This window comes from Gossypium arboreum, chromosome 5, assembly GCF_025698485.1.
Source record: "Gossypium arboreum isolate Shixiya-1 chromosome 5, ASM2569848v2, whole genome shotgun sequence".
Lineage (NCBI taxonomy): Eukaryota > Viridiplantae > Streptophyta > Magnoliopsida > Malvales > Malvaceae > Gossypium > Gossypium arboreum.
Window position 1 is genome coordinate 92,900,942 of NC_069074.1, and position 24,435 is coordinate 92,925,376.

The following is a 24,435-nucleotide window of genomic DNA, read 5'->3' on the forward strand; positions in this document are numbered from 1 at the left end:
TTAACAAACTGGAATTTACATAATCATTTATTCACAATAATGTCCAGAAATATAAAATTTAGTTATGGTGTTAGAATTTCAACACTTGTAAGATAAGATATGGGAAAAGGGGAAGAAAAAAAGGTCCTTTCATCCTTTTTTTATCTAATTCTTCCCATTGGTCCCTGTACATTAGCCAAAATCAATTTTTTGTCGTTGCACTTTAATTGTTAGACATTGAATCCTTGTATTATTTTGATTTGAAAATCATGTTGCAATTTTTATATAAATGTTGGATCAAACTATTATTTCTAGTATTAAATGGATTGATTTAACATTTATTATTTTAAAAATGACATGAAAAATATTTTTCTTCATTTGCAGTTCAATTCCCAACTGAATATTTTGAAAGCTTTTTATGGTTTTATAAATAAAATATTTTGTTAGGAGTTGAGTTGCAAATAAAAAAAATTAATATTTGAATTTATTTAAATTCTTTTACTAATAAAGGGACTAAATTGATCAATCCCCTATAATTGAGGGACTTTGCAGGGACCTTCACAAATTTTTAGTGGTGTCAATTTATCCTCTCAAAAAAACTGAAATGTCAAGGTGAAATATGACGTTATGATGAGTTGTATTAATTTTTTCCATGTGGCGTTGAATGATAGATCTATTTGTCCACATACGACATTTCATTAATTAATATTAATTAATAAATTTTTATAATATTTAACCTGAAAAAAATTATACAAATTCAAGCCTATGGTTGGCCTGATTGTTAAGGTTCACCGCCTTAAGTGTAGTCCGAGTTCTAATCATACTAGTCGCGCCCCTATTAGGGCCTTACCCTTCTCTTGTAATTCACCAAAAAAAAATATACAATTTATTGTTGGAAAATTAAAGTATAAGGACTAAATTCTAAATTTGGTTAAATTATAAGGACCAATAACATAATTAAACTTTTTTAATCCAATCCTAAAAGCATTTCAATGTCATGTGCATACACCACAAATAAGATACACATTTTTTTCTAGTCTCTGCAATAAAAAATGAAATATTGTGAATTACACCAACACAAACATTGATTTAAGTGTAAACAAAGGAATCAAATATTATCAATTAAATAATTTAGTCCTTTAGTATATAGTTTAATCAATTTAGTCCCTCCATTGCTTAATCTTTAACAAAAGTTGATATTTCATCTACGCTTTAAAAAAATAACTTTTACTTTACTTGTCATCCCCCCTCCACCTTATTTTGGATTTAATCCTTTAAAATTGTAAAGATATAAGCTATACAAAAATTGTAAATTTGTAACATTTAAAATTACTTCATGAAAAAAAATTAAACTGTAAAAGAAAAAGAAAATGCGAGCTTTTGATTGAAGCATGCGATGCGAGTGAAGAAGACTATACAGTAACAATTTTAATAACATAGTGACTTAAATGAAAGTTTTCGAATAATTTAATAATTATTTAATATTTTTTCGAAATTAAATGACCAAAATAAAAATTTATTAATAATTTAATGACCTCATATGTAAATTACTTGGGGTTACATTATATACTTGACAAAATTGAGGTGCTTGGGGGGAAATTTATTAACAGCAAAAACAGAAAGGAAGAGGGAACACGAAAATCGATGAATGGAAGTTAAATTGGGTGCACGCAAATCCATGAATGGCTTATCATAAAAAAATGAGTTTTTAAAACTTAAAAGGGATATGGAATGAGTTCAATCTTACACACTAATCAAACTTGGTGTTGCCATTTACACCAAGTATTAGATTCTTTGTTTATATATATATATATATATATATATGTAAATATCAAATTCAGGGTTGAAATTATGAAAAATTTTAGGGTAGAAATTAAATTATAATTTTTACAATAGTAAAATATAATTTCATAATTTTAATAGTCTCTATTTTATAATTTTTAAAAGATTAAATCAAATTTTTATCATTTTTAAGAAGGTCAAAGTGTAATTTTATCTTTACTAATTTAAAAATTTTAAAAGGCCTAAATGAAAAATTTTCTATTTTTAGGGGGATCGGGCCCTTGCCAGCGCCTGGCTTCACCCTTGATCAAATTTATATATCAACTTTGATTTAATATATCAATTTAATACATAAATTTTAATTTGGCGTAATTATATACATGAAACTTGAATTGAGATTCATCTGTATACATGAAACTTTGATTTTGATTTAATTATACACATTTAAAAAAATAATGCATACATTTATTTCCAAATTAGATTAATATAATCGTTTGTGTATGCGATATATCAACGAAAAATTATCTTGATTTGATCAAATCAAAATTGAACCAAATTAAAATTATGTATATAAAATTACACAAAATTAAAGTTTTCGATTCATTTGATGGAAGCAGATCAATTAATTTTGACTCAAATTTCCCGATTCAATTAATTCAAATCTAAATACAATTTAATCTAAAATGTTAATAACTCGAAACTACTTAAATCAAGTCCAATGCGAACCCAAAATTAATTAAAATGACCCAAATAAAAATAATTTTAAATTATTCAAAACACGAATTAAATTGACTCAATCCAAAACTAATCCGGGAATAAGATACTTAGCTTCAAAGCTCCAATCCAAAATTACCCCCAAAGCTACCCCTAAATGAAAAAATTGTACTACTTAATAAGTAAACCCCCCTCGTAATCAGAAACGATCCAAAGGCTTTTCCTCATTTTTAGTTCAACGTTTCACCAATTCTTCCTCGTTATCTCTTTCTCTCTCTCTCTCTCTCTCTCTCTCTGGCATAAACCAAGACCAACATCCTTGGCTCCTTTCAGACAGAACAACAGTGTGCTTTAGACTGAAGGCAAAACTGGGTTGGTGTTGTGTTCTTTTGGGGGGTTTGGATTGAAGTATTTATGTGGAGAGAGAGTAACAGTAAACCTGGGAAAGTCAGGGGAATTTTTGTTCGAAAGGATATTGGATTGTATCCATGAAATTACAGCGGCGTTGGCTTTGTCCAGGATGAGCGATTCTGCTTATAGAGTTGAAACCACCGCTCGTCTTGCTCAATGGCGGATCGACAACCTTGCTTCTTGTACTTACCGCAAATCCGATCCTTTCAAGATCGGTAAATGGAACTGGTCTGTTTCTTTTCTTCTTCTGTGCATGCATTCAGCTCTGATTCCTTGAAGATTATTTGATGTTATTACAAGTTTTAATTGGCTTATGTCCTGTTATGATGACAAACTAGTTTTGGCTTTTTTGGATTCAACACCATGGATTGAGACAACCCTTTAGGCTAGTTTTTTTTTTTTTTTTGTTAAAGGGACTAAAACTAAATTAAACCAATTTGTGGCCATGTTTTAATACCCTTCCAAAATCCTGGGTGCACAAATCTGATGTTATTACAAAGCGTGTAATGAAGACAAAACAACTTTTGTTCATAAGGTTTTTTTCTTAAATTTGAAGGCATTTATCAGTGGAGAAAAACAGGGTGTTATCTGTTAAATTATACCCAGAGATTTCAAGAGAGAATCCTCCAATTGCTTCCTTCATTATTCGAGTTGTTAGCTCAGTGGGTGATCGAAAGGCTTTGACTCATCCAGGTACCCCAATTTCTTTAAACATTATAATTCATCTTTCTTTTTTTTTTTTCAATTTGATCCTTTATGGTTTATATTTGTTTTTTTAATGAATATAAATTTATGTGATTTATGCTGAATTGAGTTCCTGTCTTATGAGTTAAGACAAGAATATGTGCTCTCACAGTAATTTGAGCATTGTTTTTGCGATGCTCAAGATTGAGGTTATTCTTTTCTTTTTGGGTAAAATGCAGTAGAGGTCACCCAATTATAAAAAATTACAAAATGATCATTTAACTATTCGATTTTATTTTTTTTATCACAAGCTAGCTAACGTAAAAATGAAAACACTCAAAAAAACTGAATAATTAAGTGACTACTGTGTAATTTTTTATCGTTGTGTGATCAGAAAATAAATTTACTAATAGTTGAGTGACTATTTTATAATTTTTCATAATTAGATGATAAAATATATATATCTATATAGTTGGATGACTACCAATGTAGTTTTCCCTTTCTTTTTCTATGGGAAAAATTTTGTTGTCTATCCCTGTATTTAAATGAAGTTTCAGATTTTAGTCCACATAAATGTTAAAATCACATAAATCTTGTGACTTTTTTTCTTCTGTCGAAATAAAAAGTCAAGAACCAAAATGACCTAAATTTACCCAAAAACCTAAGTATAAAGTCCAAATGACCCGAATTCAAATTAACTCAAACCTAAAATAACTCAAACTTGAAATTTATCTAGACCTGTTCATGGATCGAGTCGGGTCGAACTGAATCTTGCCAAAATTTTAGGCCCATTTGCTAGGTTCGGGCCCAGTTTGGCCCGAAAAATGAGTCTAAATTTTCTTATATTATTTTTTATTAAAAATTTAAAAATATAATACATCAAAATATTAAAATAATTGTTTTCTAGAGTTATACAATATTCAAATGATAACATTAAAATAGTAGTAACATATAGTGAAATGGTAGCAAAACAGTAAGAAAATAACAAGAAAATAACAGTTTTTTTTGGGTCAAAAAAGTTTTACCCGAGTTTCGGCTCATTTTTTAAACGAACCTTGTTTTTTTTTTGCTCAAGCCTTTCTTCGAGTCTATTTTTGCTCAAACTCTTCTAACTTTTCAGACAGGCCTTTAGACTGGCCAGGGACAGATCTAAACTTACCAAATTATGAAAATTTAATCATGCTCAAGAATGAAAAAAAAATAAAAAGAAGAAAATTTCACAATTTTATTGCATCTGTTTGCAGAAATAATAGACAAACAGCTGAAGAGCAACGACGATTTTGTGTGGCCGATTGAGGTTCCTTTGACAGGGAAATTCATTATTGACGTTGAATTTCTTGATCTAAAGACTGCATCTGCAAACGTAAGTACACTTATTCGGATATGGATACAAGTCGATTCTGAAAAAAAAAATCTAAATTTACTTATATCTGATAAAAGTATTATGGAGGCCTCTGTATTAGGAGTTAAATCGTATTTTATCTCCTTTACTTAAAAAATTGGACAAATTAATCTTTATACATTAGATCAAGGAGTAAATCAATCATTTCTCTTAAAAATTTTATCCATTCTATAGCTAAAAACTAATGTGGTTGATGAAATAACGTTAATACAAGGACCAATTTGCTTCTTGATTCAATATACAAGGACTAATTTTCTCAATTTTTCAATAGTGAGAGCAAAATGCAATTTGACTTTTAATACAAGGGCCTCTATGATACTTTTACCATGTATTTCCCTGACATAGATGTACTAACAATTAATGTTTTGTAGGGTGGGGAACCTTCCTCTATTTGGGCTGAAGGTTTCACAGCAAAACAATCAAACGAAACAGCATTAGCATGCCTTGGTAGAATGTTAACCGAAGAGATCAACACCGACATCATCATCAACGTTTCCGACGGAAGTATCGGAGCTCACCGAGCCGTCTTAGCTTCGAGATCACCTGTTTTCCACAGCATGTTCTCACATAACCTTCAAGAGAAAGAACTTTCAACCATAAACATATCCGACATGTCGATCGAAGTTTGCCAAGCTTTCTTACGATATATTTACGGGAACATCAAACACGAAGAATTCCTAACTCACCGGTTAGCACTTCTTCGAGCGGCCGATAAATATGATATCTTGGACTTGAAAGAAGCGTGCCACGAGAGCTTAATCGAAGATATCGACGCGAAAAACGTGCTCGAGAGGCTCCAAAATGCAAATTTATACCAATTGCAAAAGCTGAAAATGAGCTGCATGCGGTATTTGGTGAAGTTTGGTAAAATATATGATATTAGAGATGATTTTCATGCATTCTTGCAATGTGCTGATAGGGAGCTTATAGCTGATATATTTCATGAAGTATTAAATACATGGAAAGGGTTTTAAGATTCAAATCTGGCTTAGGGTTGATAATTGATGCACTGATATTGTATAATTTTATGTGTTATTAGTAATTCAGATAACGGCATATATTTGAAAATTGACAGTTTATAAAATTGTACACTTTTAGTGCATCAAATATAAATATAAATCCTTATTGATGTTTTCTCAATGATGACTGGGTTTTTTTTTTTTTTTGGTTTAACGTTATATTATCACTATAATATTTAATTTCATCATCACTGTTATTTCTACCCTAACTAGAGATAAACACACTATTAATCTAAACTAAGCTTTGAATTAAGAGAAGTAGAAACCCATTGGCCACGGCACAAGAACCAATTAATGGCATGAATCCCGAAATGGCAGAGGCCTAATGATTTCATAATCCCATGTCTTTTGTTTTTTTTTTCTTTTAGGGTAAATTCTCAAAATAGTCATTTTTATTTATCTCGAGTTACATTTTAATTACTTGTTTAAATTGTTACATTTTAGTCACTTACGTTATCACATTGTAACATTTTAGTCACTGAGTCTTTAATTATTATTAACAGTGTAATGGTAAGCTGACGTCACATGTTAAATTATTATTTCAAACAAAAATTTTAAGTTAATTTATACAATTAGTCCTTATATTTTTCATTTTAAGCAATTTAATTTTTCTTTTATATTCTTTTAATTTTTCTTTCCTTCTTCGTATATTTTAAGGTAGTTTTTTTTATGTTTTCTATTTGTTAAAACTTTTTTATGTTTCAAAAAAAGATTCAAACAAGTTGGAATTCACCATTTGTACCTCTTCTTTCTGTTTCTATCCTTTTGCTCATCTTGTTCAATTTGCTTCGCAATTTCCTATCTTTTAGGGTCTTCTATTTGAATGAGGCTTCCTATATAAACCTGTGCACCAAATGTACCTGAACTACCACCATTCTTCACACTTAGCATCTTCTTTTGCAAATCATACCAGGCAAACTTTTAGCTATTAATCTTCACCAAAACCTTATCAAGCTGCTTGGAATAAGCTAATGGCTTTGAAAACGTTAGTGTGGTAATGGTTCTAGTTCTTTGAATGGAAAGCAACATTGTTTTCCTCCATATTCCTTCATTTTCTCTTGGTCATAATTATAAACGGCACATATTCGCCCTTCTAGGGTTGTCGCATCCAACAGTTAGTTCTTATCGACACGTTCAAGTTGAGGCACTTCAATGAACTCCTCGTTTTCAAGATCAAAACCCACAATCCTACTCTTCAATCCCAATTCAATTCATGGAGGCATCACCCAATGTAAAACCCCACCAGCAAGCACACCATAGCCTCGCCTATGCATTAGATGGTAGAAAAATTAAAACATAAACCTAAGATAAGGAGGGAGCTTAGTGATTTTCCTCCAAGAGTCATTCTTTAAACTATAAAACTTAACCTAATAATAGTAAAATATACCTTCATCATCTTCATAGTCACTTTTATTGAACTGCACCATCCTCACGACCTTGTAATCATCGGTTTTTCTAACAAAGTTTTTATTTTAACTTTGTTTTGAATATAAAGAAGTCAATTTATATTTAGACAAATTAAGAATCATGTGAAAGAAATAAGGACTTGTTCAAAAAAATATAAGTATAGAGACTAGTTTTAAGAAATGGAAAACATAGAAAAACTATGTTAAATTTTATAAGGCTCCCCAACTACCCCTTCTCTGTCCAATATCACCATAATGAAGAGATATGGTGACAGTGAGTCGACCTGTCTCAAACCCTGTTGTGGAGGAAATTTTGAAGTCACTTGACCATTCCAAATCGGGGTGATTTTACTAGCTTGGACACAAAACATGATAAACCAAATTCAATCAAGACAAACCTGAGGAAGCTCCAGTCCACATTATCATAAGCATTTTGCAGATCAATCTTCAGAATCATCGCTCCTTGAATTCCTTTCATATTCATTATCGAATGAACCACTTCCTGTGTCACCGAAATATTATCAGTTGTGCTCCTTTCAGCAAGAAAGCTGTTTTGGGAAGGCCCAATGAGACGTTGTTATACTGGACGCAGACGATTGACAATTGTGTTAGATAAAACTTTATAGGAAGTGTTGAAGAGGCCTATAGGCCGGAACAAAGGGATTCTATCTGCTGCTGCTACTTTAGGAATGAAAACCATGTAAGCTTTAGCCAGAGAAAACGCAAAAGTACCAGTATTCCATGCCCCCTTGGCAAATTCAAATACCAATCCCAATGCTTTTGATAAAAGACTGGTTGAATACCATCTGGACCTGGAGCTTTCGGTCCCTTCATGGAAAAAAGGCTATTACGAACCTCTTCCATCGAAATCAAGTAAGGGTTGAAAATCAGAAAAATCACAAGGTAACATAGAGACCCGCTTCTTTGCAAAGAGTTTATCAAAGTAATTTACCACATGTTCCATCATACTTCTTTGATTAGATGCCCAAGAATCATCAATGAATAAGCCCAACACCTTATTTCGAGTAAGTCACATCAACATTGTAAGGTGAAATCATCGAGTGTTCCGTTTACCCTTAGAAATCCAGTCTAAACAAGATTTCTGAAGCCACAATAATTCCTCTTGCGTCAAAATGGTCTAAAATTGAGTATTAAGAGTTGCTTCTAACTGTTGCAAATAAGAAGAAAACATATAACGAGGTGAATTTTGAATACCCTGCAACCTTTTGATCAATGACCATTTCCTCACAAATATATTGCCAAAAGAGGACTTCTACTCCTTAACAGCCCTGGTGACTACTTCAATGGCCTGTGCAATATTGCTCGAGTTCTCCATCCACTCCGTGAAGATTTCCTTAAAAGCCCATACTAGTAAGCCAGGCAGCTTCGAATCTAAAAGCCCGCAAGTCTCTTGGAAGAACATAACTAACCCCAAAGTATTAAGAAGAATTGGATGGTGATCAGAATATAATAGCGGCATAATTCAAAGCTTCAAGGTTGAACAAAACTCTGTCCAGCCTTTCTTGTAAATTAATCCTCCCATGCTGACGACGAACCCATGTGAATTTAGATCCCGTGCAACTGGTATCCATAAGATGGTCAACGCAACCACTACGTTCTTCTAAAGAAGCAAAATCATTAAAATCACCGGCCATCGTCCAAGGCATTCTAAGATTCGAACCCCAATCAGCAATATCCCTCCAGAACCGATTTTTGGCTTCTTGGTACGGTTGTACATACACAAAAGAGGCGTGCCCTTCTTTTACAAAGCAATTAGTGGCTTGATCAGTAAAATTTCTAAGATCGATATCAAAGGAAAATCAACCCACCTCGGAATCCCTGGGCTTGAACTTCAAAACTAGCATTCAAGGAGAGTTTTTTTCTCTAAGGTCTTACCCATACCCTACAGTAGCTTTAGTTTCCAGCACACACAAAACATCTGGAATTTCTCGACGAATTCAATCAATACAATTCTTCATGAATAACACATTTCCCACTCCCCTACAATTCCAAATTATTACCTTCATTATTGGGAGAATTTATTACCTGATCAACAGCCATGGGATTCATTACTCCAACTAGAGCAGCATGTAAACTAGACTCACTGGCCATCGTCTTATCTTCTTCATCCGGTGGATCCGACAAATGTGCTACCCAACGCTGATCAGTCATAATAGCATCATCGGCCTCAGCTTGAACTCCATTCGTATCCATTGCAATTCTTTTCTCACTATCAACCTGTCGATTTTGAATCATACTATCTAAACCAGATGACGGGTAGGCCACTGTTTTACCTTTATCTTTCAAACAGGGCTTGACCCAGATACACTACTACACCCAACAGAGTTTTGTGGAGCAATGAAGGCCGATTCTCCTAGTTCAGCTGAGGCCTTAGTTCTCTCCCTCCAAAAGGCCTAACACTTAGCCCATTATTTTACGGCAGGGCGAAAAGCACCAGTACGGTCAGTACTGGTCGAAAGTCGCATTGAAATTAGTTAATTCAAGTAATCAATTTAAAAGGATCAAATTGAACTAAATTATTAAGAACAATTCAAAAAATTCAAAATTCTCAATTGAATCCAACTTAATCAAAACTCAATCCTAATTTTCAAATAAATTTGTTGAAAAGCTTTAAACAAATTTTTATGCCCACTCTAATTAAAATTTAATGACTTATTGACTTTTACTACCCTAATTAAAATTTAATTAATTTTGACCTAAATATCATATTAACCTAATTAGTTGCAATTTCATCCCTATCTTAAGCTACTTGCACTAAAAAGATAGGACCATATTGTATATATTTTTAAACAATTTCACTATAGATTCTCATTATATCTGTTCTTTTTAATACAATACTTAGAATTACTCATAGTCTATTTCCAACTCATAAATAGGATGATAATAGGCTTCAGCGCACTCGAAGCCATGTTCTCATATATTGACAACAATACTTATACCAATCGAATTAAGACTCAATCGACCCGTATGATACGTATAATATATTATTATCACTACATATTTTTTCATATAAATAAATTATTAATAATGATAATAATAATCTAATTATCATAATAGCTAACTTTAATTATTGCTATACTAGTCTAGTAGTAGTGGGATTTAACCTTATCACTTATTTCTCAATATATATTATCTAAATTCTCAAGATATTAAGAAAATTTATCTTTTTAACAAAACCCAAACTTTATAATTAAATTAAAAATAATTAAAATAAAAAATTTGTGTTATATTATAACATTGTTAAGAAAAACAGCTACGAACTTCAAACATAAATCGTATTATACACATATAAAAAAAATCGTATTATACAAATAAAAAAAATTCAAGCTTTCACATGTAACTTTATTTTATTTCAATAATGTAAAACTTTTAGAAATATAAAAATAATGTTTGCAACACTTTTAGCTTTTCTACCTTTATTTATAGCCCCAACCCCAACAAAATAAACCTTTTACAAATTTTTATTTTTTTATTTTTTAGAAATTTTATTAATAAGAAAAAAAAAAGTAGTACTAAGTTTTAGGACTCTTTGAAGTTTGATTTCATCCAATCAAATAATAAATATTTATGGCATTTTCAAACAGTTTTATTTATATTATCCTCATAAAATTTAAATATCTTAATTTATTTTATTGTTATAATTAAAATCTAGATTTTATGTAAGTTTATCGATTAAATCGATTCGTAATATCAACTCTTAAAGATAATTTGCACAAATTATTAAAAGTTGAGGTCTCAAATTTTAAAGGCTCGAATTTGTAATTACAATCAAGGTTTTTACGGAGTTAAAAGTGTAAATTTATCGTATATTAATTTAACTTTTTATTTATTTACAACAGAATTGAATTGAAAATTTTCATTTTTGAGTTTGTTTGTCGTTAGATTCGACTCTAACGAATATATGTAGATCTTCCTTTCACTTTGTGTAAACACAACTTTTTCGAATTAGTCCGTTTTTCAAAATATGTATATAAATTACCTAATTCAACTACTAATTTGAGTTTTTTTCATTAAAATAAAGATATTAGTTTTTAATTTCTAATTACACCCAAATCACAACAAATCAATATAATATAATCTCAAAAGATAATATTTTTTTAAAAATAAATTCTTAGCTCTTAAAATCAAAATCCATTCCTAAAAAGTTGCCTTTGCAAAATGGGAGAGAAATCCATTGCTATCCGTTATCAAAGGGAAGAAACAATTTTGTTTCCAAAAACAAAGCTTCAAAAAACAGAGTTTAAAAACAGGGGAAAAAGCAGAGTACTTTTACAACAACACCACCACCACCACCACCACCACCACCACCTTCTTCTTCTTCTTCTCCTTCTGCACTTCACAAAACACAGAGAGTAGAAGCCATTAAAGGACCAAATCAATGAAGCTTTCAATGCTTTCTCCTTTACTTTTATCAGTCTTTCTTTTTTCTCTTTTGCAGTCTTCAACTTTTGCTGTTAGAAAGGCAAGCAAAGCTTAAAAAATGTCATTCAATTTTCACTTTGATTTTTTAGTTTCTTAGTACTAAACGTAATTCTGGGTTTTTCTTGTTTTTGGTCAAAGTTTCAATCTTTATATGTTCAAAATGTACCTATTTGTTTCTGTTTTTGCAGTCTTATATAGTGTATTTAGGAGGACATAAGCATGGTTTAAATCCCACATCGGCTGAACTTCATCGAGTAAAAAATTCTCATTATGAATTGCTGGGTTCATTAGTTGGAAGGTACGTAATTTCATATAATTACATTAAAAAAAATCCTCATTTTATTTTCCCTTTTAGATTTTAATCCATTTGTTTTTGTGTTTACTTTCCTCCACAGCACTGAAACAGCAAAAGAGAAAATTTTTTACTCATACACTCGAAACATCAATGGTTTTGCTGCAATCCTTGATGAAGATGAAGCATCACAGGTTTCAAGTAAGAAAATTTCAATTATTTTTCTATTATATTTCATTGAATATTTTTTGGGTATAATATTTGAATGTTCATCATTGATGAATGTAGAGCATCCAAATGTGGTTTCGGTTTTTTTAAACAAAGGAAGAAAGCTTCATACAACACGATCATGGGATTTTCTCAGATTAGAGAGAAATGGTGTTATACCTTCGGATTCCCTTTGGAAGAAAGCAAAATTTGGTGAAGACACCATTATTGGAAACCTTGATACTGGTAAAGTTTCAATCTTTTTCCTTTTTTTCAATCCATTTTTTTGCATGAAATTTTGGGGTATTTTTTATTTGATGTTTACACGTTTGAAAACAAATCATTTCTTCAGAATGACACTTGAAAGTTGACTCAGATAATTGGTTATTGACTCAATAGTTTTCAAATGATCTTAAAAAAAACCAGCTTTTTTCATGTTTTGTGTTAATCTGCAGATAAAATTTGACAGTGGTAGGGTCTCAATAGCTAATGATTTTTGACTATACATATCATGCTTTTTTGCTTATAATATGTGTGCCACTGTTTGCTTGTCAATGGCTATCATGTTTTGACATATTTTGGTTATAAAGCAATGCCTTTTTATTATTTATCTGATATAGGTGTCTGGCCGGAATCGAAGAGCTTTAGCGACGATGGGATAGGACCGATCCCGTCTCGATGGCGAGGATCGTGTCAGCGTGGCGTCGATGGTCGTTTTAGTTGTAACAGGTTGATTCTACTTCACTAAAATGAGTTATTCTTTGCTAAAAATGGGAAATCACAAGTGTTTTTTCTACAAAGGGATTTGCATATACAATGTATTTTCAATCAAAGCCATGTTCATGTATATATATATATATGTATGTATATATGTATAAATGCAATAGCAACCTCAATTATGAGGTAAAGTTTTGAAAGAAAAAAGGGCCCATACTTTAAAGTTTTTCTAAAGGTGTGTAACAGACCCTCCTTTTTAGGGTATGCAATGATAGTGGAATTCATATGTGAATCTCACATTCATGGGGTTTCTTATAAATTATAATTATTTTGTTTTCAAATTTCTTTTGAACATCATTGCAAGTTCACAAATCTTTCCAAATGATTCCTTTTTGTTATTAATTATCATTTTCATACCACATGCTTGACCATCAAGTTAAGCTATCATCATCCAAATACATGAAAAAATTGAATCCAAATCATTTCCAAGTATTTCTTAGAATAGAATACAAGTCATCTTTGCTGTCTTTTGCATCAATGCACATGGCTTTGATTGTAAGCTTATAAAGCCATGGTTTTTAAGGTTGTATTTGTATTCTATATATTTAAATATATGTATATGAATTTGACCTTCCGTGATTTTTTAAAATACATGAGACGACTTAGAAATTTGTTTTTGAATTATCCGAATCTAACACTTTCGATCCGAGAAACCTATGTTGTCACCAATGTCAATTTTGATAGGCTTTGTATGATGATTACAAATCCTAAAGTAGTTTAATCATTGATTCTTGTAGGGATAAAGTGATGACCCAGAATTTTCTTTTTCAATAATTAATTGATAAAAGTAACAATTTAAGAAAAGAAATATATATATATTTTTTAAAAAAAGCAAAAGGGAATAAGGGCATTTCTTTTCTGACTGATAAAGAAAAAATTCTTTTTATTTTCTACTTGATTCTCTCCCCCATAGAAAGCATAAAGTCAAATGCCTATTGTATTTATTCAAAAAAAAATGTTTTCTTTTGTTAAAAGTTATAAATTTAAAGGTAACTTTGGTTAAAAGTTATCATCAATGGAGCTTATGATTTGTTTTTGTCTTATGCCTGCAACTGTCCCATTGTTAAATATTTCAGGAAGTTGATCGGAGCCAAGTATTTCAACCGAGGGTACGAGGCTTACCTCGGCGAAAAGCTCAACGCGACGTTCAAGACCGTTAGGGACCACGAGGGTCATGGTTCTCATACTCTATCAACAGCCGGTGGTAACTTTGTTAATGGGGCTAGTGTTTTCGGTTATGGAAATGGTACTGCAAAAGGAGGATCGCCTAAAGCTCGTGTTGCGGCTTATAAAGTTTGTTGGCCCCCTGTTAATGGTAACCAATGTTTCGATGCGGATATCATGGCTGCTTTTGATGCTGCGATAAGTGACGGTGTTGATGTGCTTTCCGTGTCATTGGGGGGTGAAGCGGCTGAGTTTTTCGAAGACGGTATTGCGATTGGTGCCTTTCATGCTGTTAAGAAAGGGATATCTGTTGTTTTGTCTGGTGGAAACTCGGGACCGGCTCCTGGAACTGTTTCGAACTTGTCGCCGTGGATGTTTACGGTTGGTGCTAGTACACTCGATAGGGAGTTCACTAGTTATGTTGAACTAGGCAATAAAATACGTCTCAAGGGAGCCAGCCTTGCTGCAGCAACATTGAAATCGAAAACTTCTTATCCGTTGATAGGTGCTGATCATGCCAAAGCAGCCAACGCTTCAGCTGTTGATGCGTAAGCTTCATGTTTGACTCTGGATTTGTAATTTCATGTTATTTCGATATCATTCGATGAATCATTTTTCCTTCGTGCAGAATCCTGTGTCAACCAGGATCATTGGATCCCATCAAGGTTAAAGGGAAGATACTAGTATGTCTTCGGGGAATCAACCCTAGAACTGATAAGGGAAAGCAGGCTCTTCTTTCTGGTGCGGTTGGGATGATTCTCGCGAACGATGAGAAAAGCGGAAATGAAGTTATAGCTGACCCGCATTTGCTCCCGGCTACTCACTTGAATTACACTGATGGTGTAACAGTATTTGCATACATCAATTCAACCAAGTAACTCTCTTATTTCCATACTAGTTTGTGCTATAATAATTGTTTATGTTTCACTAATAACTTATGAACATATAGGAACCCTACAGCATATTTAACACCAGTGAAGACACAATTGGATGCAAAGCCTGCACCATTTATGGCTTCTTTTTCTTCTAGGGGACCCAACATGATTGACCCTGCAATCCTTAAGGTAAATTTTCAATGATATAACCGCAGGTATATGTATATATATTGTTTGATTAACAAATTTAATGTTTTGGTTTTCCGTTTTCCGTTTTCAGCCGGATATAACCGCACCAGGAGTAAGCATCATTGCAGCATTCTCTGAATCAGTTGGTCCAACAGAAGACGAATCCGACACACGTAGAATACCCTTCACCTCGCAGTCTGGAACTTCCATGTCCTGCCCGCACGTTTCCGGCATCGTCGGTCTTCTCAAGAGTCTCCACCCCGAATGGAGCACTGCAGCCATTAGATCCGCGATCATGACCACCGCTAGAACGAGAGACAACACTGTCAACCCAATGCTTGATTCAGATGGTAACAAGGCAACCCCGTTCAGTTACGGTGCAGGACACGTGAGACCAAACCGTGCAATGGATCCAGGCCTCATTTACGACTTAACCATCGACGATTACTTGAACTACTTATGTGCTCGTGGCTACAACCAAACCACGATACAACTGTTTTCGAACAAGCCATACGTTTGTCCAAAATCACACAACGTTGCGGACTTGAACTACCCTTCCATAACAGTCCCTGAACTCAATGGCACAACCATCATTACAAGGAAAGTTAAGAATGTGGGTACACCAGGGACATATAAAGCTCATGTTCGATCACCGGTCGGAGTTATGGTGACGGTTCATCCATCGACATTGAAATTTACAAAGATCGGTGAAGAGAAGAAATTCGAAGTGAGGTTAAGACCGAGTAGTAAAAAAGTGGATGCGGAGGGAGGTGTAGGGTATGTATTTGGGGTATTGAGATGGTGTGATGGGTATCATTACGTGAGAAGTCCATTGGTAGTGAAACGTAAGTAGAAATTTTTTGGTGTAATTTTTAATTGGGGGTTTGATTTTATCGTTATTATTATTAGCATTCCATTCTTTTAGGGGGGGGGGGGAGGACTTTAGAAAAGGAAATGCCAAATGTAATAACGTTGCAAATAAGAAATTACATACAAGCATGATTCATATTTCTCTCTTGCAAAATTGTATCAATAGGGTAATTTTTAAATCGATTTTTTGAATTTGGGTTATTTTAAGTTTGATTTTCTATTCGGGTTATGATAATTGAAATTTCAAAATTTGAAATGTACGAAACAATTTTAGAGAGACTAAATCTACAATTTAAGCATGACGTAGGGACTAATAGTAGAATTTAACCTAACAATAAGTGTAAGGATGACAATAAAATAATAATAATTAGGTGAAAAGGTGGATTTGAACTAAATATTTTGACTTGTTGAACAGCTCAAATCAAAGACTATAGTATTACGAGTAAACCAATAATTCAATCAGTTTGCCTAGAAGTATGCACCCTTGAAAGAGTGCGTAATAGCTCACTGGTCGAGCGCTTTTGCACCAAACATGAAAGAGGCTAAGCGATCTGACGAAGCTGTGGGATGTAAAAATGCATTGGTAGGGGAGCGTTCCTCCTTAGGGGGAAGTACCCACATGAGCAGCAGTAGATGAAGGAGAAGCAAGAATGTCGGCTTGAGTAACGCAAACATTGACGAGAATGTCAACTAATATTTTACTATTTCCCTATAGGGCACTTGTTAACTCCTTGACTTTGCTTGTAGAGTCTAAAAACTCCACCGATAGTTTACCATATAATTTTGCTTATTTTAAATGATTGTTAGATTTAGTGCTAAAAATGGTTAAATTCTTAGTGGTTAAGCCTGACTGCGTCATAAATTAGCACAAATTATCATAAATAAAAGTGGATTGATTGCAAGTGTGACAAATTAGTTGTAATATTTTAAGTGTTACAATGAAACACCTTAAGTATTACAATAATCGAAACTAAGAGAGATCGGACAATAAGATGACTAACAATGATAACACATGCAACTATAAAGTCTAGCTAGCTAATCACTAAGCATTATATTATGGCAAATCATCATCATTAATGTAATTAATTAAATAGACTAAAAATATTAAAATAAATGTTTCTCAACAAATGAAAAAAATTAAAAAATATATACATACACTTAAATAACACTAAAATAAGTATATCTTAGCAAACAAATACCTCTAAAATAGTAGAAAAATAAATAATAAAATAAGAGTTATACAATATCTAAGCGATATCAACAAAATAATAGCAATATAACAGTGAAATAATAACAAAACCATTTTTTTTTTGTAAATTCGGGTTGAGCTCGGGTAAAAAAAATTTACTCGAGGCTTGATTTTTTAAAAAATGAATCTTATTTTTTTGTCCAAATCCTCTTACTTTTCAGGTTGACCCGGCCGTGGGCAAGTCTAGTTATATACTTTTGTTGAAATTATAAGGGTCTTATTGATACAATAACCCATTTACAATTACAAGCCTGTGGGCTACAAATACAAACTGCTATCTGAGACAAAAAGGGAGTCCCTTTAATCAAAAGCCCAATCTTGAAAGTACAAAATCCGTATGCCACTCAAAGGGTTTTAGGTTTTTAATCTTTTCCTCTTCTTGGTTGCCTTGCCTGCGGCTACTTATCGCCATCTCTGCTTCTTTCCAGGCTCCACTCAACCTCGATCGAGGTCAAAGGAAACTGCTTTTCACTGTAATCCAAATCCATTCCAGGTCAGCTAAACCTTCAGTTTCTTCTATGTTTCTTGGTTTTCAATTCGAATGATTTGGGATTATTTATATGTAACCATGTTTCCATTTTTTTTGTGTTTTTGATTTTGGGTCTCTGCAAGATTTGTTCTTTTTGGGGTTTTGAATTCTATTTATTGTTATGTTTAGTTAATCCTTGAATTTATGTTGTTTACAGATGATGGATTTAATAGAAGTAATATAGCTGATGTAATTAGAATATTACTAGAATAGTTTATTAGAGGCATGTTTGAATAAATGATTAACAATTAGGAAAATTTTATTTTAAAAATAAGAACAAAAAAAAAAGACCAAGGATGAATATGAACAAAAATATAATGAATAAGCTCATCTGTTGATGTAATTGATGATGCTATTTCTTTTTACTTTGTAGTTCAATTATAAATTGAACCTGTTGTAATTTTTTGCTTTTCAGACTCCAATTTGCTTGTGTTGTAATAACATTAAGATGTCTACTGAAGCAGCCGCCACCATGGAGATCGAAACCATGCCTTCCGAGCCTAAACCCGAGTCAAATCCTTTACCCCCAAAGCCAAAATTTGAGCCTCTTAAGGCACACGAGATGTCAGACGGTCGAGTCCAATTCAGAAAGGTTTCAGTTCCACCTCATAGGTATTCACCTCTCAAGAAATACTGGATGGATATCTATACTCCTGTTTATGAACAAATGAAGATCGACATCCGTATGAATCTCAAAGCTCGTAAAGTCGAACTGAAAACACGACGAGACACGCCCGACATTAGTAACCTACAAAAATGTGCAGATTTTGTCCAAGCTTTCATGTTGGGTTTTGATGTTCCGGATGCCATTGCTCTTTTGAGATTAGATGAGTTATATGTCGAGTCGTTTGAAATCAAGGATGTGAAAACACTTAGAGGAGAACACTTGTCTCGTGCTATAGGAAGGTTGTCGGGAAAAGGCGGTAAAACGAAGTTTGCTATTGAGAACTCTACAAAGACTAGGATCGTCATTGCCGATACTAAGATTCATATATTGGGATCTTTTGCTAACATCAAGATTGCTAGAGATTCACTTTGTAGCCTCATTTTAGGTTCACCTGCTGGTAAGGTTTACTCTAAACTTAGACAAGTTAGTGCTAGATTGGCCGAAAGGTTTTGATTCTTTGTTATTTGTAATATGTTTTTGAGATTTTGTTATATGGATTTTTAAGAGTAATTTAAAACCCTTGATAAAAGGAAAAAAAGAAAAAAGAAAACAAAGAACGTGATGTTCTTTAGGGAGTTATTTGAGATGAAAGTTTTGATAGGTAGGCATTTGAGTGAAATGAATGTTATGTAAAACTATCATTATAATGTCCCTTTTTTGAATTTATTCTATTTGAGTTCAGTTTGATTGTGTTCGGTTTTCGATGCTCGAGTTTGAGCTTGAGTTCGAAATTGTTCCATGTACAAAATTAAGGATCGGATTGGATTTTATTTTGTACGCGTATTAATTTTTTTGGAGTTTGTTATTGTCCTTTCCTAACAATGTCTTTTATAGGGGCTGAACTTGAGTTTTCTTTCAGAAAATTATGTACAATTGATAGATTCTAGGGACCAAATTTCTCGATATGGAAATTGAAATGGACTAGAAGTATATTTTTACCAAAACTGAAATAACATCTTCATTGAACTTTATCATGTTAAAATAAAGAAAATAAAAATGGAATAGAAGTTTCAATTGAGGAAATAAGAGTAGCTCAAGTTTTGTTTTAAAAAGTCTAAAAGATTATTTCTAAGAATGAAAAATGGCAAAGATCATCTTCAACCTCCAAAGAGAATCCCAGCAGCCTGTTCTTCATTGCCATCACAGAATTTCAAAGCTTCTACCACTATTTCTCTTGCAAATCCCAACTCAACAAGCTTTGCAACTTTGGCTTCAAAATCAGGTCTCTGCAGAAAAATGAATGAACTCGCGATTTTACGATAACAATCAACTTCAACATATATAGCATCGCAACTAATTTCCTCAGGTTATCAGGGGCGAAGCTAGGATATTGTTTTATAAAAGAATTTGAAAGGTAAAAGTGCAATTTTACCATTATATTAACTTGTGATTTCCTAAAACCTAAAGGGATTATATAAGCAATTTTTCATTTGGTCAATAATTTAGAACAGACATACCTTTGTTATGTCACCATGTGCACCCCCTAGGGAGCAAAGAAGGAAACAATGTTAGAATGAGAACAAGAATCACCTGTAGAGGGATTTCATAGCACCTCTTTCCGAGCGATACATCAGTGCCGGTACGTACATACGTACGTGTTATATATCAGTTAAACATTAAACTCAGTATGAATTCACAGAACAAAAGCAAAACGACAACATGTGATGCTGAATACTGACCGGAAGGTTGACCTCCGGATTGCACATTAGCATTCTTCTCTGTTGTTCCTGTTGTAATCTAAAGAATCACAAAAGATCAGTCGAAAAAATACAACTGCATGAAGCCACGAACTGATGTACGGATAGGCAAAAGACTTACAGCAGGGCCCGAGCTCGATCCATGCTTCGAATGCCTTTCTTCGTTAAGGAAGTTATAAGGGATATCCTTTTCTAAAAAGAGTAAATACTCGATTAACTTGCATTACAAGAAACGAAATTCAATAGCACAAAGTCCCGAAAAAGATCGACATCAACGACCCCATGGTTACTAACCTTGCAAAAATGGTACAGAAACTTCTCCTCCTCCCACTCTAAGAACATTTTCCTTCAAATCGATAATACACTGTGTACGAACCGCACTAGTCAGAATTATCGATACGTAAGGATACTAAGTAGAGACAAAGCTACCTGGTGTTTACGGAGCATATCCAATCCAAAGAGAAACTCCATGTTGGGAGAGTCCAAAACCACAAAGGAGCAAGGGAAAAATATATTTCCAATCTACGATAACATAGAATAAACGAAGAAGTCGAATGCAGCATTAAGCATAACGAGTGTATATACATGTAATGTTTATACTAGAAAACAAGTATGCAATCGTACCTTGATTGGAGCAACATGTATTCTTCCGAGAATCTCCGATTGGCCGACCCCATGAGCAATACCTTTATATCGTTGATCCAAAAGCCTTAGCAATCTATGAAGAGACAAGTAAAATAACATTCAAACCGGCATACTTGTCTCCTACGCAAGAAAGGACGGAGTCATGGAGAGGAATATTTATAGCACATACCCGCATCGTTCGGCACAGCTTTTCGAAATTATAGTCGACTGTGCGCCACTATCAACAAATGCCTTCACAGATGATCAAAGTAACAAATTTAATGAATTTATGAAGTGCATAACAATGACCCTTTGTTCGATTCTATACAATACCGGCCACCATCTTTACCTTTAACGGGACACCATTAACCTCCATGTCAACATACAACATAACCACCCTTGCAAAACCTTCAGGATTATGTTCCAAGGCAGCAGCCCAGTTCTCATCAATTCCTTTCTGCATCACAAAGAGCATAGCCACCGGAAAAACGAGGGATATGCATATGGATACGACCACCTTTGTTAAACCGTAAATAGGTTCCAATTAAGTTGGATTAGTAGAGAAAACTAACCTGTCGTATGGCAGCTTCGATTTTCTTTTGTGCTTCAACATCGAAAGGATCAGCTTCAAGAAGTGCCTATAGAGTAAAATCAAATAAGTTTATAATAAGTTTTGGCTCTTTTTAATTCTATCAAATCGAGATATAACCATAGACGGGTAGGGCAAGATACTTACAAGCTCCTCCATCTCCTTTTTTCGCAATTCCGATCGTTGTTGATGACGTGCCCGTAGAATGTCTTGTAGTTTATTGAGATCGTCCCCGAGAATAGCTTGTGCGAGTTCCGGGTCAGCTTGAAATATCTGTCCGATTACATTAGAATCACGTCGAATATGTTGTTGGAAAACTCCAGGGTTCACAGCAGATCCATCAAGATTGAAGCTCAAATCATTAGTAGATTCTCTGCAAAGTGCAAATGATACATATCTTTATCAGGATAGAACTGCATTAACATCTTGTAATAGGCATCTAGAGTCCCTTGTTCTAGGAGTAGGGTTGCGCTTCGCTTCTTTTATTAAAAAAATTTGGCAAAATTAGTTCTTATACTTTCAATCAAAGAGTATTTATAAGCTAAACGTTGGTCTTTGTACGCCAGTAATAGAAATAATGAAATGTTTAAAAGGAAAGATCAAATTGCATTTTGATTTAACATATAGATATTAATTTATCCCTTTTTTTAGTAAAGAATAACCGATGCATAATTTACCTAGAATCAGAACTTGGGACCATCATAATTAAATCATGATCTTTAACACCCAATGCACTCAATTTCTCAAAGTTCTGAATTTCCCTCCCATGATAAAGAAGTTGTTGCTGTTCTATAGGCAAATTTGTCTGCCATCAACCCAAACAAAGTCATAATCAGCATAAGCTGAGCATCAAACTCAACTATCAAAACTTTAAAAGCACCAAGGAAGCCCTTATACTAATAGTTGAATTACATTTTTGCTTTCTCTATCTAAAAGAATAGATAAATTAATCATTGTAAATTAAATCAAAAAATAAACTGATTATTCTATTAAAGTTTTTATATATTTTTATGGTAAAAAATTGATTGGTGTACGTCAGCATGATGGAAGCATGATATGCCATGTACCTCTATTTGGTTGTTCCAGTTTTTAAAAATTAATACGCTCTTTGATCTAATCTACAGTCACCTGGAACTCTAATACAAATATACATATACATAAGCAAAGAGAGCATATAGGGTTCTAACACTGACCTCCACTTCCAACAAAGCTTTCAAATTTTCAACCTATAAGAAACAGGAAAAGAATTCAACAAAGAAATAGGAATGTATGATAATAATAAAAGAAGGGATAAAAGGGTACTTAACAGATTCATGAGGATCAACGTCTAAATTGAGGATCTGTTCATCAGCCGTCATTACAGTAATTCTCATCCTTGTTCTTTCTTCTTACCTGTTGGGTTTTAATGCAAAGGAAAGACAAAAAAAGGGGCAAGGCTTTGTTTCAATTGGACTTCAAATACATGACATTGATTTTCTGGTTTGTTCTGTGAAGCTGAGAGACAACAATATGCAAATCATTGTGTAGAGTTAAGTGTTTGCTTACATTTCTCATTGTTTGTTAGGAATTTAATCAGGCCCAACCCAAGAAGCTCAACGCCATTAAAATTCGTCGATGCTCGAATTTGAAATTTAATCTTTTCACTTCTAATTCAGCATAATTTGATTATGTATATCTAAATCGATAGCACTATTAGTTGATATTATTAAAGTGGATTTTTTTTATAAGTATTCGATTACACTGTCAAATCACGTAAAAATTTAATCAACTATGTTTAATCAATAATAAATTTATATTTCAATCAAACCTTTTTTAAAGGTATAGCGACAAATATAGTCTTTAACATTTACATTTTTTTTTAATTTGACTCTTATTTTTTTTTTTAGCTAAGTTTATTTCTCGGCCTTTTAAAAAGAGTCGATTTGACCATCAACCTTTCAAAAAATAGTCGAATTGTTGTTTTCTGAATGAAAATACTTGTTAAAACGTTAAACTTTAAAGGATGTTAGCACACGTTGTAATTCATGTATACTTCATGCTATTTTCTTTAAAATTTTTATAAGCTTTTTTATTTTTTAAAAATATTTTTATACTTTATAAATTATTTGTTGACATGATATATATAAGATAAATAGTGTCATGCTTACATGAAGTACACATAAACTACTATGCGAGTTATCACGTCAACATTGTTAAAAAATAATGTTTTAGCTAATGTTTCCGTTAAAAAAAAACACACTATCTGACCCTTTTTAAATAGTTAAGGGTCAAGTTTAGCTAAAAAAATATAAATATTAAGAGCTAAATTTATCATCATGCCTTTTTAATATATATATATTCACTCTCATGGCAACAACTAATAGTATTATCCATTTAGATCTACTAATAACATTATAAAAATAAAAGAGCCAAATCGTTCCAAATTAAAGTAGAATGATTAAAGCCCAAATTTCGACATAATAGATCAGACTAAACAACTCACTTTGTTTTGTGGGGAGGTAAGTATGACTAATTTTGACTTGAGTCTTTCCGAATTTAAATTTTGTATCATTTCATCTTCGATTTAATTTTGGGTTTTGGATCAATTTAGACAATATCATTTGAGTTTGTTAATTAGGTTACTTTAGATTCAAATTTTTGGGGGGTTTTGTTGTTTAGATTTGATGTTCAAATCAAATTATGTAGGGTGGAGGATTAATATGATAAAGAGTTGGATAACTTATGAAACACATAAAAGTATTGCTTGAGAATCTTTATATCCAAACTGCATGTTTACATTGATAATGAGAATCAGTAATAAATTCAAGCAAGCAACCAAGCAAATGAATAGTTTAAGAAATTGAAGATGGCCCCATTTTGACATCCC

At 32.8% G+C, this 24,435-nt stretch overlaps 4 protein-coding genes across 5 annotated transcripts; 3 read left to right on the forward strand and 1 right to left on the reverse strand.

Annotated features, from left to right (window-relative positions):
* The first annotated feature begins 2,596 nt into the window (after window positions 1–2,596).
* LOC108487408 (BTB/POZ domain-containing protein At1g55760-like) lies at window positions 2,597–6,112 on the forward strand. The gene is made up of 4 exons (XM_017791745.2): window positions 2,597–3,114; window positions 3,443–3,579; window positions 4,815–4,933; window positions 5,344–6,112. Exons 1-4 carry the CDS (start codon window positions 2,996–2,998, stop codon window positions 5,944–5,946), a joined length of 978 nt encoding a protein of 325 aa, XP_017647234.1. The 5' UTR covers window positions 2,597–2,995; the 3' UTR covers window positions 5,947–6,112.
* A 5,322-nt stretch (window positions 6,113–11,434) lies between these two features.
* On the forward strand, window positions 11,435–16,415 carry LOC108487945 (subtilisin-like protease SBT5.4). The gene is made up of 9 exons (XM_053028103.1): window positions 11,435–11,880; window positions 12,029–12,138; window positions 12,236–12,333; window positions 12,421–12,585; window positions 12,960–13,068; window positions 14,193–14,828; window positions 14,909–15,154; window positions 15,230–15,344; window positions 15,436–16,415. The coding sequence occupies exons 1-9, from the start codon at window positions 11,797–11,799 to the stop codon at window positions 16,195–16,197; spliced, it is 2,325 nt and encodes a 774-aa protein (XP_052884063.1). The 5' UTR covers window positions 11,435–11,796; the 3' UTR covers window positions 16,198–16,415.
* A 1,307-nt stretch (window positions 16,416–17,722) lies between these two features.
* Window positions 17,723–19,340, forward strand: LOC108487099 (uncharacterized). 2 transcript variants are annotated; one of them, XM_017791332.2, is made up of 2 exons: window positions 17,723–17,956; window positions 18,408–19,340. In XM_017791332.2, the coding sequence occupies exon 2, from the start codon at window positions 18,441–18,443 to the stop codon at window positions 19,110–19,112; it is 672 nt and encodes a 223-aa protein (XP_017646821.1). In that variant the 5' UTR covers window positions 17,723–17,956; window positions 18,408–18,440; the 3' UTR covers window positions 19,113–19,340. The 2 variants fall into 2 exon arrangements, with proteins under 2 accessions (XP_017646821.1, XP_017646822.1); XM_017791333.2 differs by having other exon boundaries at window positions 18,457–19,340.
* A 251-nt stretch (window positions 19,341–19,591) lies between these two features.
* Window positions 19,592–23,106, reverse strand: LOC108487098 (protein DNA-DAMAGE INDUCIBLE 1). The gene is made up of 14 exons (XM_017791331.2): window positions 22,877–23,106; window positions 22,763–22,795; window positions 22,247–22,374; window positions 21,717–21,942; window positions 21,553–21,618; window positions 21,330–21,437; window positions 21,171–21,232; window positions 20,981–21,074; window positions 20,786–20,878; window positions 20,651–20,720; window positions 20,478–20,548; window positions 20,339–20,396; window positions 20,117–20,142; window positions 19,592–19,885 (listed from the first exon to the last, which is right to left on the reverse strand). Exons 1-14 carry the CDS (start codon window positions 22,940–22,942, stop codon window positions 19,757–19,759), a joined length of 1,230 nt encoding a protein of 409 aa, XP_017646820.1. The 5' UTR covers window positions 22,943–23,106; the 3' UTR covers window positions 19,592–19,756.
* Window positions 23,107–24,435: the final 1,329 nt, after the last annotated feature.

Excerpts from the sequence above, each read along its gene's own strand:
- LOC108487945 (XM_053028103.1), top strand. The coding sequence starts at position 11,797 with ATGAAGCTTTCAATGCTTTCTCCTTTACTTTTATCAGTCTTTCTTTTT. Across the intron at positions 14,829-14,908 it reads AACGCTTCAGCTGTTGATGC|AATCCTGTGTCAACCAGGAT; the intron begins GTAAGCTTCATG and ends TCCTTCGTGCAG. Across the intron at positions 15,155-15,229 it reads GCATACATCAATTCAACCAA|GAACCCTACAGCATATTTAA; the intron begins GTAACTCTCTTA and ends ATGAACATATAG.
- LOC108487099 (XM_017791332.2), top strand. The coding sequence starts at position 18,441 with ATGTCTACTGAAGCAGCCGCCACCATGGAGATCGAAACCATGCCTTCC.
- LOC108487408 (XM_017791745.2), top strand. The coding sequence starts at position 2,996 with ATGAGCGATTCTGCTTATAGAGTTGAAACCACCGCTCGTCTTGCTCAA. Across the intron at positions 3,115-3,442 it reads AAGATCGGTAAATGGAACTG|GCATTTATCAGTGGAGAAAA; the intron begins GTCTGTTTCTTT and ends TTAAATTTGAAG. Across the intron at positions 3,580-4,814 it reads AAAGGCTTTGACTCATCCAG|AAATAATAGACAAACAGCTG; the intron begins GTACCCCAATTT and ends ATCTGTTTGCAG.
- LOC108487098 (XM_017791331.2), bottom strand. The coding sequence starts at position 22,942 with ATGAGAATTACTGTAATGACGGCTGATGAACAGATCCTCAATTTAGAC. Across the intron at positions 20,879-20,980 it reads TACATGTTGCTCCAATCAAG|ATTGGAAATATATTTTTCCC; the intron begins GTACGATTGCAT and ends ATGTTATCGTAG. Across the intron at positions 20,397-20,477 it reads GATCGAGCTCGGGCCCTGCT|ATTACAACAGGAACAACAGA; the intron begins GTAAGTCTTTTG and ends GTGATTCTTTAG.